Raw genomic sequence first — 14,074 nt, 5'->3', positions numbered from 1 at the left:
CAGAGGATGACAAGTGCAGCAGTACTACTAATTGAGCTGGTCAGGTCCTGCAGGGTGATGAGAGCACCAACAAAGGGGAAAAATGTACTTGACCTCACCCTTACCAATCTACTAGCTGCAGATGCATCTGTCCATGGCAGCAATAGTAAGAGCGACCACCGCACAGTACCTGTGGAGACAAAATCCAGCCTTTGCATTGAGAATAACCTCCGTTGTGTTATGTAGCACTATCAATGTGCTAAATGGGACAGACTTGGAACAGATCTGGCAGCTCAATACTGGGTATCCATGATGTGCTATGCGCCATCAACAGCAGCTGAATTGTACCCCTGTGCAATCGCTAACTTCATGGCCCAGCATATCCCTCACTCAACCATTACCATCAAGCAAGGGGATCAACCATTGTTTAATAGAGTAGAGGAGCAGCACCAGGCATACCTGAAGATGAGTTGTTAACCTGATGAAGCCACCAAACAGGACTACTTGCATGCCAAACAGCATGTGATAGAGCTAAGCAATCCCACAACTAATGGATTAGGTCTAAGCTGTGTAGTCCTGCCATTTCCAATTATGAATGGTGGTGGCAGATTAAATAACTCACTGGAGGAGGTGGCTCCACAGATATCCCTATCCTCAATGATGGAAGAGCCCAGCACCTTAATGCAAAGGACAAGGTTGATGCTTTTGCAGTATTCTTCAGTCAAAAGTGTCAAGTAGATGATCCTGCTTCCTCCAGTGGTCCCCAGCATTACGGCTACCAGTCTTCAGTCAATTCGATTTACTTCACGTGATATCACAAAAGGGTTGGACACACTGGGTACTGCAAAGGCTACAAGCCCTGACAACATTTGTACTGAAGACTTGTGCTCCAGAACCTGCTGCTACCCTAGCCAAGCTGTTGCAGTACAGTTACATCACTGTCCTCCTGACAATTTGGAATATTGCTCAGGTATGTCCTGTACATTTTAAAAGCTGGACAAATCCGACCTGACCAATTACCACCCTATCAGTTTACTGTTGATCATCAATAAAGTGATGGACGGGGTCATTGACAGTCCTTTCAAATATCACTTGTATGGCAGTGACCTGCTGTGTGATGCAGAGTTTGGGTTCTGCCAGGGTCACTCAGCTCCTGACCTCATTACAGCCTTGGTTCAAACATGGACAAAAGAGCTGAATTCCAAAAATAATGTGAGCAGTCTTGACATCAAGGCTCTATTCAACCAACTGTGGCATCAAGGTGTCCTAGCAAAACTGGAATCAGTGGATTTAAAGGGCAAACTCTCAAGTGGGTTGGAGTCCTACCTGACACATAAGATGATGTTTGTGGTTGTTGGTTAGTCGTCTCAGCTTTAGGATAGTGTTCTAAGCCCCAGCTATCTTCAGCTGCTTCATCAATGCCTTCCCTCTGTCATGAGGCCAGCGTGGGGATGTTTGTTTGCGCAATGTTCAGCACCATTTATGATTCTTCATGCTGAAGCAATCCATGTTCAAGTGCAACAAGATCTGGACAATATCCAGGCTTGGGCTGACAAGTGGCAAGTAATGCTTGCGCCCATCACCATTAAAAGACAATCTAACAACCGCCCCACGGCATTCACTGGTATTGCCATCATTGAAAACCCCACACTATCATCATCCTGGAAGATATCATTGACCAGAAACTCAGCAGGACTTAACACATAAACAAATAGCTACAAGAGCGGGCCAGAGGCGAGGAATACTATGGCAAGTAACTTAACTCCTGACTTGTGCCTTGTAAATGGTAGACAGGCTTTAGGGAATGTCATAGTGTGAATGAATACTCCCCATTTGCCTGGGTGAGTGTAGCCCCAACAACACTCAAGAAGCTTGACACCATTCAGGACAAAATCAGCCTGCTTCTTTAGCATTACATCCATAAGCATCCAATGCCCCCTTCTCCACCAATGTTTAGTAGCAGCAGTGTGTGCTATCTACACGAAGCAGTGCAGGAATTCACAAAAGATCCTTAATACCTTCTAAACCCACGACCACTGCCATCTAAAAGGTCAAGGGCAACAGATACATGAGAACATCACCACCTTCATATTCCTCTCCAAGCCAGTCACCATTTTGACTTAGAAATATATCGTTATTTCTTCACTCACTGGATCAAAATTCTGGAATTCCCTCAAGGGCATTGTGGATCAATCTACAGCAGGTGGACTGTAGTCGTTCAAGAAGGCAGCTCACCACCACCTTCTCAAGGGCAACTGGGACCGAGCAAGAAAATGCTAGCCGGTAGCAACGCCCACATCACACAAATGGGGAAAAGAAAACACTATTCTTATGTAGCTGCCTTGCTTAGTAAAAGTAGTGGCAAGACTCTTTCAGTATTTCCTTCTGTGTTATGGAAGTGAAGACTCTCCAAATAGGTTCAGATTCAACTGGAATATGGAGTTATCATATGTTTGCTTTTTTAGTTTCTTTTCCTCCCTTTCAACAGTTATTAAACAGAAATTTTAGTAGTTTCAAGTATTTTCCTCAGTTTTTGTGAAGCACAGTGTCCCTAACATGACAGGAATTGGATCTAATGTAACAGACTCACTTGTGGTATAGTGGTGGTTGGCATAGGAAATGGAAAATCCATTTTGGTTTTGTGAACCATACTGATCTGAGCCTGGGCTTATTATGATATGGCACAGTGTCAGTATTTTATTTAACTACAAATGAGCAAGTGACTGAAAACTCCTATAGATAGACTTTAGCTTAGTTATCTGGTGCAGAACAAGAAGGTCCTGAGTTTAATCCCTAGAGAATCTTTAGTTAGCTGGCCTCTGAGCTATTAGTGGAATGACTAAAATTAGCTTTTGTATTGAAGAGAAATATCAGCTGTTTCTGCATCTGATTCCTGTACAGAGATGTCATTCTCCCATAAATTCTGTCTGTAGTTATCTGGGTAACAGGATTCTGCTGAACTGTGTTCCATTCTCTTATAGCCAGCTATCCACATTTAAACTGATGTCGAGGGATGACCAATTACAAGTTTATAAAATCATGAGGGGCATGGATAGGGTGAATAGACAAGTCTTTTCCTCCGGTTTGGGCAGTCCAAAACTAGAAGGCATAGTTTTATGGTGAGATATTTAAGATTTAGAAGGGACGTAAGGGGTAACTTCATGTAGAGGGTGGTGCATTTATGAAACAAGCTGCCAGAGGAAGTGGTGGAGGCTGGCACAGTTATAAAATTTAAAAGGCACCTGGATAGGTAAATACAAAGGGTTTGGATATGAGCCAAATGCTGGCAGATGGGACTAGATTAATTTAGGATATCTGGTCAGCATGGATGAGTTGAACTGGAGGGTTTCTGTGCTGCACATCACTATGACTAAGCATGGTTGGATCGTATGGAGATGGAGAGATGAAGAAAAAGGTAGGTGGTGAAACACAGTTGAATGGTCAGCCAGCTTGATTACCTTTCTAAAAACTTGTGTCCTTAATTTAAGGAACAGTGGAAAGAGCTGTCTAATGAAGATCTTGACCCGCCTCCAGAGTATAGTCCTCCACCCCCACGGCCTCCCAAAAGGACAACTGAGACACTGAATGGTAAAACACCAGATCATAGAATATCCTTTCCTGACCCAAATGAAAGAACTTGTGAGAAGAAACAGGAAGAAAGTCATGATGGCGTAGTGAACCAACGCACCAGGTCAAGGGCAGAAAGGTATTTGGAAATGCTCATCTACTCAGACCAGTTTAAAGCAATTTAAAATTGTAGAAGTGGACATACTTTTATTTTCCTTGAGTCATTGTTGCAGGTTTGAATGCATTCTGACATTTCCATTGTTAAACTTGAAAGCTACTGTTTTCAGAGGGAAGATGTTTAAATTTCATGATGCACATTATATCAGTACTAAGTAAAAAAGAAACTCCTGAAAGAGACTTTTAAGGATGCTAACTAGTCACTTTAGATTTAGTTAATCATGAATCAACAACTCTCCATTGCAACAGCATTGTTTGAAAATCTTGGCTCAAGTTAAGGTGTGGGTGATTACATTATTGAAAGTTAGTGAAGCTATGCATTTGCTCGTAACATAAAAGTTGAGGCATTCAACGAACAGCCATTAAAAGAAAAATGATTTCATCTTTTACACAGCTTTCTTAAATCAAAATTTGAATTTACTTTTTCCACCTCAGAAAATAATTAATTTATTTATCCTTTATATATCAAAGATAATTTTTAGCTCAGGCGGCATTTCCTTAAACTGGGATTCGCATGACTGTACCAAATCATTTTACAATTTAAAAATCAATGATAACTATGTAAGATTCGTTATTATTTTGTGGTAGCAATAGGTTCTTGGTTTGATTATTTAGCAGCAGCTTGAAGTGAGGTTAAAAATACAAAGTGTCTCCTCTTTTTACTCATCTATTCCTTTTACTCTAATTATGAAACTTGCTACAGTGGACAGGTAGTGGTATAGTGACAATGTCAGTTGACTAGTAATCTAGAGGTCAAGACTAATGTTCTGGCAACATTGGGTCAAATCCCACAAAAGTAGAAATTAAAATGCAATTAAATCCGCAATGTAAAGCTAGTCTCCCTAACAATAACCGTAAAGCAATCATTTATGAAAGCCTACCTGGTTCGCAAATGTCCTTTTAAAGTGAGAAAATCTGCCATCCTTACCTGTTGTGTCCTACGTGTAATTCCAGGCCAAGATCAATGTGGATGACTCTCTCAAATGGCTTAGAAAGCACACAATCCTTCTGCAATTCAAGTTAAGCAACAAATGCCTGTCGTACAATGTCATGTCCCATGATAGAATCGAGATGAAGGTTGAAAGTTGTTAGTTAGTGTTATTTCTAATGCTCTAATGTATTTATCTCTTGAGTGAGTCATGCTGACCAAGGAATATGCAAGTTTCATGGTCAGCCTGTGCGGATTTCTGGTATCACAATGAAAGGTGCACCCTAATTGGTTGCAAAAGTAGAGTTAAAGAAGGGGAACTATTTTCCTGTATGTGCTCTTGATTATTATTTAGCAGTCCCTTCAGAAATACCATGTGCCTATCACTGGGAAATAAAATTGGACTTGGCTGTGATACCCTTATGAAGGCATCGTGACTATAAAGATACACACATCCACACTCCTCATTCCATGTCGAAATGATTGTGCAGCTCACTGCCTACCAATTAAGGACCATCGTTCTTCCACGTTTGCTGCTGATAACCTATGCAGTGGGACTACGAGCAGCAAACATGGGAGGAAATCATGCTTTGATTGGAAGGAGTGTCTCCTTGCAGAATCCTTTACATATCTGCATATGGAATACCAGTTGCAGGCTGAATTGAAATTCTTGATGAATTACAGTCTGGCTGACAGACCATCCTATTAGATAAGCTTGCCGTGAACCTTGCAAAGCTCTATGTTTTCTCTGCCTACTATACTCCCTACTGCCTGGGATTAACTAATTTGCACAAAAGTCATGTGTAAGTCCTTCACTCAACCATGTCATCCCTTATAGATGCAGCAACTTATCAGTATTAAACATTTTTTACAATTGTACCAACAAACAGAAGAAATGAATCCACACCCAGTCTGAAAGTAGTTGATGGCCCTATATGAATACAACTGGTTGGGGTCCTTTCTGCTGAATGTGTTCAGAGTGATTTTTGAAAAAAAAGTTATGTGAAGCATTGAGCTCTAGAATGCAGCAGTAGCATGAAGATTACAATTCTTCTACTATTCTTCTGGAAGATTCTCACTACATGTTTGCTAATGCCCTCACCATTAAGGCATCTGGCAGAAATTGTAACTGAAAAATATGCATGCTTCTGTGCTGTGGGCGCTGTTTTGGACCCCCAGCTAAACTTCCTTTAATCTGCTGCACAGATCTCCAAGGTCCATATGTGGCAGCAACTTCGATAAGCAGAAGCCAATGTGAGGCATACTGGTGTGCACAGGACACGGCTTACAGGGAACATTAACCCCAAAACCCCTCAGTACCCAAAAACAAGTACTGTGCATCCAAATTTTGCACCAAATAATTTAAGTATGCTTCTAAAGTGTGAAAAATTCTAAGCTTTTGCTTAAACTAATTTGTATATCTTTTGGTGGTATCGGCTCACCATGGCTTATTTATCATAAATAATTTTTGGAGTTTTGTAACAAAAATTTTGGGAGTAAAGAACAATAGCAAATATGTGTGCATGTTTAAAATGTTTTTCACAAATATAGTTTGGTTCTATGATGGTCCTTCCTTGGCAAGCTACAGATACTTATTTTCAGTCTCGAGATAAGGGTCACAGAGGAGCAGAGATATGCACTTCTGTTGACATGGTGTTCTATTGTTGATTATTTGAACAGCTGTACTCAATTCAAAATGCATAATTAGATTAGATTACTTAGCGTGGAAACAGGCTCTTCGACCCAACAAGTCGACCCTCCGAAGAGCAACCCACCCAGACCCGTTCCCCTACATTTACCCCTTCACCTAACACTGCGGGCAATTCACCTAACCACATTTTTGGACTGTGGGAGGAAACTGGAGCACCCGGAGGAAACCCAAGCAGACACTGGGAGAATGTATAAACTCCACACAGACAGTTGCCTGAGGCGGGAATTGAACCCAGGTCTCTGGCGCTGAGGCAGCGGTGCTAACCACTGTGTCACCCACTTGATTAAGCAAGTTGTGCAGTGATCCTGCTGTATCTCAGTGGTAGGTGGCTCACCCACTCAAGAGACTTAAATCTCAAAATCTAGGCTTGTGCTCACATGCTACCTTTCCTGTGTTACAACAATAACTATGATTCAAAAAGATAACTTTTGTTGTGATATGCTTTGGGATGGTTCTGAGTTAGTTAAAGTTCCTGGAAAAATTAAACGAAGCATGTTGTGAATTTATGAAAATGATCAGCCATTACCAATTATGGTTGTTTTGCACAGAGCCATCATTTAAAAATAAATCTGATTTAAATATGTATGTGACTGATAAATATGTATGTGACCAATAAAATTCTATAGGGTAGTTAATTTATGTCATGAGTTCTACAGCCAAAGTAGAATAGGGGGCTTCTAATTGGCGCTATGTTAACAATGTTTTGGTTATGTTGTACAGTACTGCTGTTAGAATATTGCAAAATTGTAGGGCCTACGTTTGTAGTTTAGAGGCTGGATTGCAAGGAAAGCTTGAGATTTCTGGTGAGATCATTGAGATTTTTATTTCAAAAGATTCACTGTTATCCTGTAGTCAACAGCATATCATTGATGTTTATCGGTCTTTAGTAATCAAGACGAATCTATCAAAATAACAAAACAATTTTGTTTGTTGTAGTGTGTGTTCTTTTAATGTTTACATATGGAGAATCTCAGGGATTCTTAATTCATAATTGCAGTGTTACTGTTTAATTGTGCTATCTGACATTCAGACTTGTAAAATGCTTGACGTGCATTGGAGGTTTTAATATACCAAATGTAGACACCATCATAAGTATGGTTCTCAACTGTCTTTTGCTTTCGCTTTTAGTTCAGAGCCAGAAATTCGGAAGAGGCACGTTGGCGCAAGTGCATCTATGCCCACGGAGACAAGTGAACAAGTGAATCCAGGAAGAAGTGAAGAAGATGAGGTGGTGGTGGAAGAGAAAAACTCATGTTCACATTGGAAACCTTTTATGGTTAATGTATGTGTGGTCACTGCTCTTACAGCTGGGGCTTACCTCTGTTACAGGGTATGCTTTCATTGACAAATACTCCAGAAATAATGTATGTATTACAGTACAGTAAATAGAAAATATTTGCTGTTTTGGAAAACTGGAGGGTCCATGTCTTAAGAAGCAAACTTAGTTTCTGAGACTGGAGCTTGGGCGCAGTTATAGGGATATGATGATGATGATGATGATGCACTATAGTTTGTTGTAGTTCCATGGTCCCAAGAGCATAACAATCAAATCTCAGGGCCTTGAATATTCAGGAGAAAGCAGTAAAAATGCCAAATAGCTCTTTTTTTTTAAAAAAAAGTATGTGTGTGTGTGTGTGTGCGCGCGCGTGCGAGTGTGCTGGGATAGGGCAAAATAGTGTTGTATACTGCAATCTTTTGATATTGAGAAACTAATCATGTTCAGACATAATCATATCCTGTAACCCTGGTGTACTTAATTCATAATTACAATATTAGTGTACGTTTTGCTGTTTTTACATCCAAATGAAAAATGCCCAATATGTTCTTTAGAAACATGATGTAGCATTTATATTAAACTTGTATTTTCTTCCCAAACACCTCTCAATAATCGAAAATATATCTTTTCTTATGGAGTTTGGGCTGTGTCTGTGGTGAAATTGCATTAATCCCAGCAAAGCTTTGGCTTTATCTTACTGCTTTTGTTAAAACAGGTTTGTTAAGAGGCTTCCACTGCTGCTCAGGGTATCTCAGCAAATAGACCTCTTCAACTGTATCTGATAAACATTTTGCATTACACATGTACTTGTTTGAGCACAGACCATCAGAAAGCAAAGCAAATTAACTCACTTTTAGCCTTTAGTTTATTCAGTGACAGTAATAATGGAGGAGGGGTAATACAAAATGCAAACATTTCCACCAGCATTTTTACAGCTGCACCACAAATAAAATTTAAATTGCTATGTTTTTAACTGAACATTTTTCCACTCCATATTTATTTGTAATTGTTGTCAATTTTTTAACCATCTATGTATTATAAATATAGCATTTTTCTTCAGCCTTGTATCAAAGGCTCAAAGATAAGTAAAATAAGATACCTCATCAGTACTGAAAGCTGACCACCAGCTCCCTTGTAGAGCATACGGTGCCAGTACTTAATCTGAGGAGAAATTGTAAGTAGTCAATATATAGTCTGTTGTCTTCAGAAAATAAAAGAATTAACATTTTTGGATTATGTATATCAAAGTACAGGGATACTAATAATATATAATAGGAGATTAGTGTGTAAGCTATAGATTTGCTTTTTAGAATGATTATCAATGGTCTGGGTGTATTTTGTATCCTGGCAGTTGTATATTGAATATCGGTGCAGTAGAGTGCATGCAGACTCCATTAGTGTCATTTAAATATGAAATTGCTTGGAATACAAAAGATCTATATCTTAATTACTACTGTGAACATGTGTAGCATACATTGAAAATCTTTGCATGATTGTTCTGGTTGGTAGTATTGACAGTGGTTATGACCATTAACAAGTTGTTCCTTCAGTGGTTGATTTCTCTGGCGGGTGTTTATATAACAGCTAGCATATCTGTGTTTCCAATGAGTATGGCATGTGTGTTTGTATATATATTTATCTCGTGTGTATTTTTTTAATCAAATGTAATTGAGATGTCACATTTCGGGTAGGTAGGATCAAGTCCAGACATTCCAAATCGCCTGCAGGGCTTGTTCATGTCTCACTTCCTGTTGTCTTAAGCGGGGCACAGTTCAGTAGTTGTTTAATTTTGTTAGATAAGGTTCAATGTTTGGAGGTTTTTTTTAAATCAGTGGCTCTCAACTAGGCTGTATTCCTGTACAGAAATATGACTGGCTAATCTGGTGACTTCCTACATGTGTATAAATTACCAGGTTTTTGGCTGATTTTGAGGCACTTTGTAGAGTTTCAATCAAACAAGTCTACATTTTAATAGCCTAGATCAATGTTAAACCCTCAGCACGGAGGTATTATTTGAATTCAGTCTAGAGGAAATGAGTGAATAAGCTCAGTGTAAGATGTTAAATTTAAAAAGGCTCTTGTATACTTGTGTAGTTATAGTGTATGTACAGAAAATTAAAAGTTGGGTCTGATATATCTGTTAAATACTAAATAGCTGCTTTAACGTAAATGAGCTATTGAGCTGCTGTGCTACATGCCTTAATTAAAATGCTCCCTGGATCTTGCTGTTTCCAGCATAGTCATGCCAATAAGATAATTGAACAGACCAAACAATTAGATTGTGTCATTAAATGTTTTGCACATTTTGATACCATGAACTGATTGTGGACCATTAATAAAATGTAAATTTTTCACAAAAATGATCTTTAGCAATTTTGTCGAAGTTGTGGTTTATCTTCACCAATTGGAAAGGAAGTATGGTGCACATACCTGTAATTTTTAGCACTCTTCAGTGCCTGTGTTCCATCTGGATACCCAACATTTTTGTCCATCCCTATTTGTCTTTGAATTGGGTGGCTTGCTAGCCCACTTTAGTCTGCAGTGGATCTGAAGTCACAAAGACCATGCTGCATAAAGATGACCAGTTTCTTTCCCTAAAGAATACTTATGAGCGAGATATGTTTTATGGCAGTTTCATGGAACCATTATTGATGCCAGTTTTTTCTTTTTAATTCCTTCAGTGTGGCATTGATGGCTACGCTGCCATTTATTGCCCATTCCTTACTGCCTAGAGGGCAGTTAGAAATCAATCATTACTGCATGTCTGGAGTCACATATAGGCCACACCAGGTAAAGGTGACAATTTCCTCCCTAAAGGACATCAGTAATCCAGATGGATTTTTCTGACAGTAGATTCATGTCATCATTTGATTTTTAATTCCAGATTTTTATTGAATTAAAATTCCATGATCTGCACTGACTGCATTCAAACCCAAGTCCCCAAAACATTATCTGGTTCTCTGGATTAACAGTCCAGCAATGGTATCACTAGGCTGTCCCTCCCCAGATTTTATTTGAATTTAAAATTCATCAATTGCTCTGGTGAGATTTAAAGCTAGAGCACTCGTTTGTGCCTCTAGATTGCTAATCAACATTACTACTGGGCCACTGCCTCCCCCAGTCCAGTGACCAAATGCATAAGACTTGGATCTTATGGAATGTCAGCATTTGAAGAGTAGCACATGTTAAGTATGAAATAACCTTTACCTCCCAAAGACCCCTCTGTGATGCTGACTGAATGAGGAAAGCAAGGCGGAAAGTATAAAATCATTGAAATCATAACTCTGGTACTGTTGCTCAATGTGGAGACCTAATTCAACCTTCCTTTAATTTGCAGTGATCAATATTCTTGCTAGCAGCAAATTTACTAACTTATGAAAATATCTGTATGTCATCAATTTTCATGCAATCAAAGCTTGTAATTGGGATATTTTGGTTTATTCAAGTTTAAAAAAGATGAACTTAGTCAAATATGCAAAAGTGTATAGGGGTGAATTTGATCCAGGGTTTCTAGTGGATTTTGAATGAACAAGCAAACTTCAGTATTTGTGTGCCATAGTTTATTGTTCTGAAATCTTGAGTTTGAAGATTTAGGGCAATGCCAAATGCAATTTTAACAATCCGTTCCACAAAGGAAGTTATGGCCAGGAGACAAGTCAACATTGTAGAAACTGGCTTGTAAACTCTGCACCACCATTCATTTGAATCATCAATTTTTCGACAGGCTTGTTGCTGTCTACCTGTAGAGAATTGAAGATGGTCATTCGTAGAGTCTTACAATACTGAGTTGTGTTAAAGTTTCAGCAGTAAGCATGAGCCTCTGTGTCATTTGACCATGTTTTGTCATCCATCCCAATAAATAAAAGAAAAATCAACAACGTTGCTCTTATACAATAGTCACATGATTGCTAGAATATAGTCCAGTTATCTGACTTCTATTATCCTGGACCTGAAGAGGCCACTGAGTCAACAAGTGTGTACTTTCTCTGTTCCTCTCTTTGATTACCATAACAATAAGAAATAGGAGTAGAGTCAGACCAATCAGTCCATCAAGGCTGCTCCGCCATTCGGTCATGGGTGATGCATTTCTCAAACCCCATGCTCTTTATCATCTTCCCATAATCCTTGATCCCCTTACTATCAATAACTTATCTATTTCTGTCTTAAAGGCATTCAATGAATTGGCTTCCACAGCCTTCTATAACAGTGAATTCCACACATTCACCATCCTCTGGCTGAATAAATTTGTTCCCTCTATGTATGTTGTATAGGACTGATCTGAAGTGCTGTGATTAAAGTGATAGCCTTGGTAGGATAATGGAGCAGTTGCTCTGAGAACCTTTCTTTGGAAACCTAGTGACAAGGTTTTAAAAAACCTTGATTTTGTTTAGCTGGTGATTATTTTTGCATGTCGGTTACAGCAGACATGGCTGACAGTGTGGTTTGAAATGTGCAATTTAATTAATCTAAGACTAAACAGCAAGATCTAAAATTCTACACCACCTTCAGAATAGATTTGTTGAAATGAGCTGTTGAAAGGAATAGAATATCGTTAATGAAGTAAATAATTTTTGGGAAGCTGACCATAAGTCAGTTTTACTAAATGCCTAGATGCTGCATAAATGGAAAGAGACTGATCTTCTAGTGCTCTGCCAGAGCACAGATCCCAATGTTCAGTTAGTGTTTTTCCACCTTCAGCCCTCTATAAGCCTCATGCCCTTTAACTTTAAATCTATGACCCCTGGTTATTGATCGTTCTACTAAGGAGAAACTGTCTTTCTATCTTCCCTCTCTATATCCCTCATACGTTTGTAGACCTCAATCAGGTCCCCCTTCAGCCTTCTCTGCTTTAAGAAAAACAACCCAGCTCATGTAGTGTCTCTTCACAACTGAAACTGTCCAGCCCAGACAACATCCTGGTAAATATCCATTACTATTGAGTACAATCTCATCCTTCATAGTGTCATCTGTCATCATTTGAATACAGAAATAGGCAGTACAAATAAAGTCAAGAATCTGATGTGTCGTCTTAATTACTTTATCCCCACCTGTCCTGTTGCCTTCAAGAATCTGTGGCAATGCACACCAGTATCCCATAATCTTTTTTATCTCTATTGGCCCAACATTCATTGTGTACTCTTCATTCCTTAGTCTTTCCAAAATGCATCACCTCTCAGTATTTTCTGGATTTAATTCCATCTGTATTGCCCTACAAATCGGGCTTTCCTTCTTGCTATTTACCACACAATTAATTTTAATCTCATGCAAACTTACAAATCAGACCTCTTACATTCATGTCTAAACCACAAATGTATACTACAAACAGCAAGGGACCAAGCACCAAATTCTACTGCTGGAACAGGCTTCCAAAAACAACCTTTGACCATTACGTTCTACCTCCTGCAACTAAGCCAAATTTAGGTCCAGTTTGCCAATTGCCTTAGATCCCATGTGTTCTACCTTATTGCCCAATGTTCCATGTGAGTCCTTACCAAAGTCCATGTAGATCACATCCACTGCACTATCCCCACCGATACCTCGTCAGCTTTTTGACTCCCAAATGCTCCAATGTTGATTATCCAACAAGTAACTACTCCCAGTCTACTTTGCCAAAACCGGTCTCATCATATTAAAATCAGCTTTTCCCCCAATTCAAAATTTTATTTCTGGTCCAGGTTATAATCTAAAAGGTTTAGTCAGAAGCACTAGCTTTTGGAGTGTTGCTCCTTCAGGTGGTATAGACTCAGAATTTGTAGCAAAGGTTTAGTGTGATGTAACTGAAATTATATATTGAAAAAGACATGGACTGTTTAAGTTTGTCACCTTTTAGAATGAACATGTTGGTTTCAGTTCTTTCATGTGTAAATCACAGAACCTTTTTAAAATTTATATTCTCAAGTGAGTTTTAACAATTTTGTTTAGATGAGAATCAGTCTGACCACTGGCACAGACAGTCTCACACAGGGCGGCTCACTCCTTCAATGCATTATCTGGGCCGACATGACACCAATTGTTAAAGTTCACTCGAATGTAACTTTTAAAGTTCTGCGATTTACATATGAAAGAACTGAAATCAACATGTTCATTCTAAAAGATGACAGACTTAACAAACAATCCAGGTCTTTTTCGATGTATAATTTCAGTTACATCACGCTGTAAACCTTTGCTGTAAATTCTGTCTCCACAACCTTATGCTCCACAACTTCCTGATGAAAGAGCAGCGCTCCGAAAGCTAGTGCTTCTGAATAAAGCTGTGGGACTATAACCTGGTGTTGCGATTTTTAACTTTGTACATTCTAGTTTGACCCGAGGCTGGTAAAATTGCAACATTTAAGAGGCATTTGGATGGGTATATGGATAAGGAAGGGTTTGGAGGGATATGGGCCGGGTGCTGGCAGGTGGGACTAGATTGGATTGGGATATCTGGTCGGCATGG

The 14,074-nt window shown here is 39.1% G+C and overlaps 1 protein-coding gene across 2 annotated transcripts in view; it reads left to right on the top strand.

Annotated features, from left to right (window-relative positions):
* Positions 1–13,413, top strand: part of LOC132822914 (tyrosine-protein phosphatase non-receptor type 1-like) — an 87,012-nt gene extending 73,599 nt beyond the window's left edge. For both annotated transcript variants that reach the window (XM_060836319.1, XM_060836320.1), the window contains exons 8-9: positions 3,468–3,685; positions 7,491–13,413. In XM_060836319.1, coding sequence (XP_060692302.1) covers positions 3,468–3,685; positions 7,491–7,707 — 435 coding nt within the window. In that variant the 3' untranslated portion in view covers positions 7,708–13,413. The remainder of the gene's footprint in view (positions 1–3,467; positions 3,686–7,490) is intronic.
* The last annotated feature ends 661 nt before the right edge of the window (positions 13,414–14,074 follow it).

This window comes from Hemiscyllium ocellatum, chromosome 15, assembly GCF_020745735.1.
Source record: "Hemiscyllium ocellatum isolate sHemOce1 chromosome 15, sHemOce1.pat.X.cur, whole genome shotgun sequence".
In the NCBI taxonomy this organism is placed as follows: domain Eukaryota; kingdom Metazoa; phylum Chordata; class Chondrichthyes; order Orectolobiformes; family Hemiscylliidae; genus Hemiscyllium; species Hemiscyllium ocellatum.
This window is presented reverse-complemented; position numbering and strand designations above follow the sequence as displayed.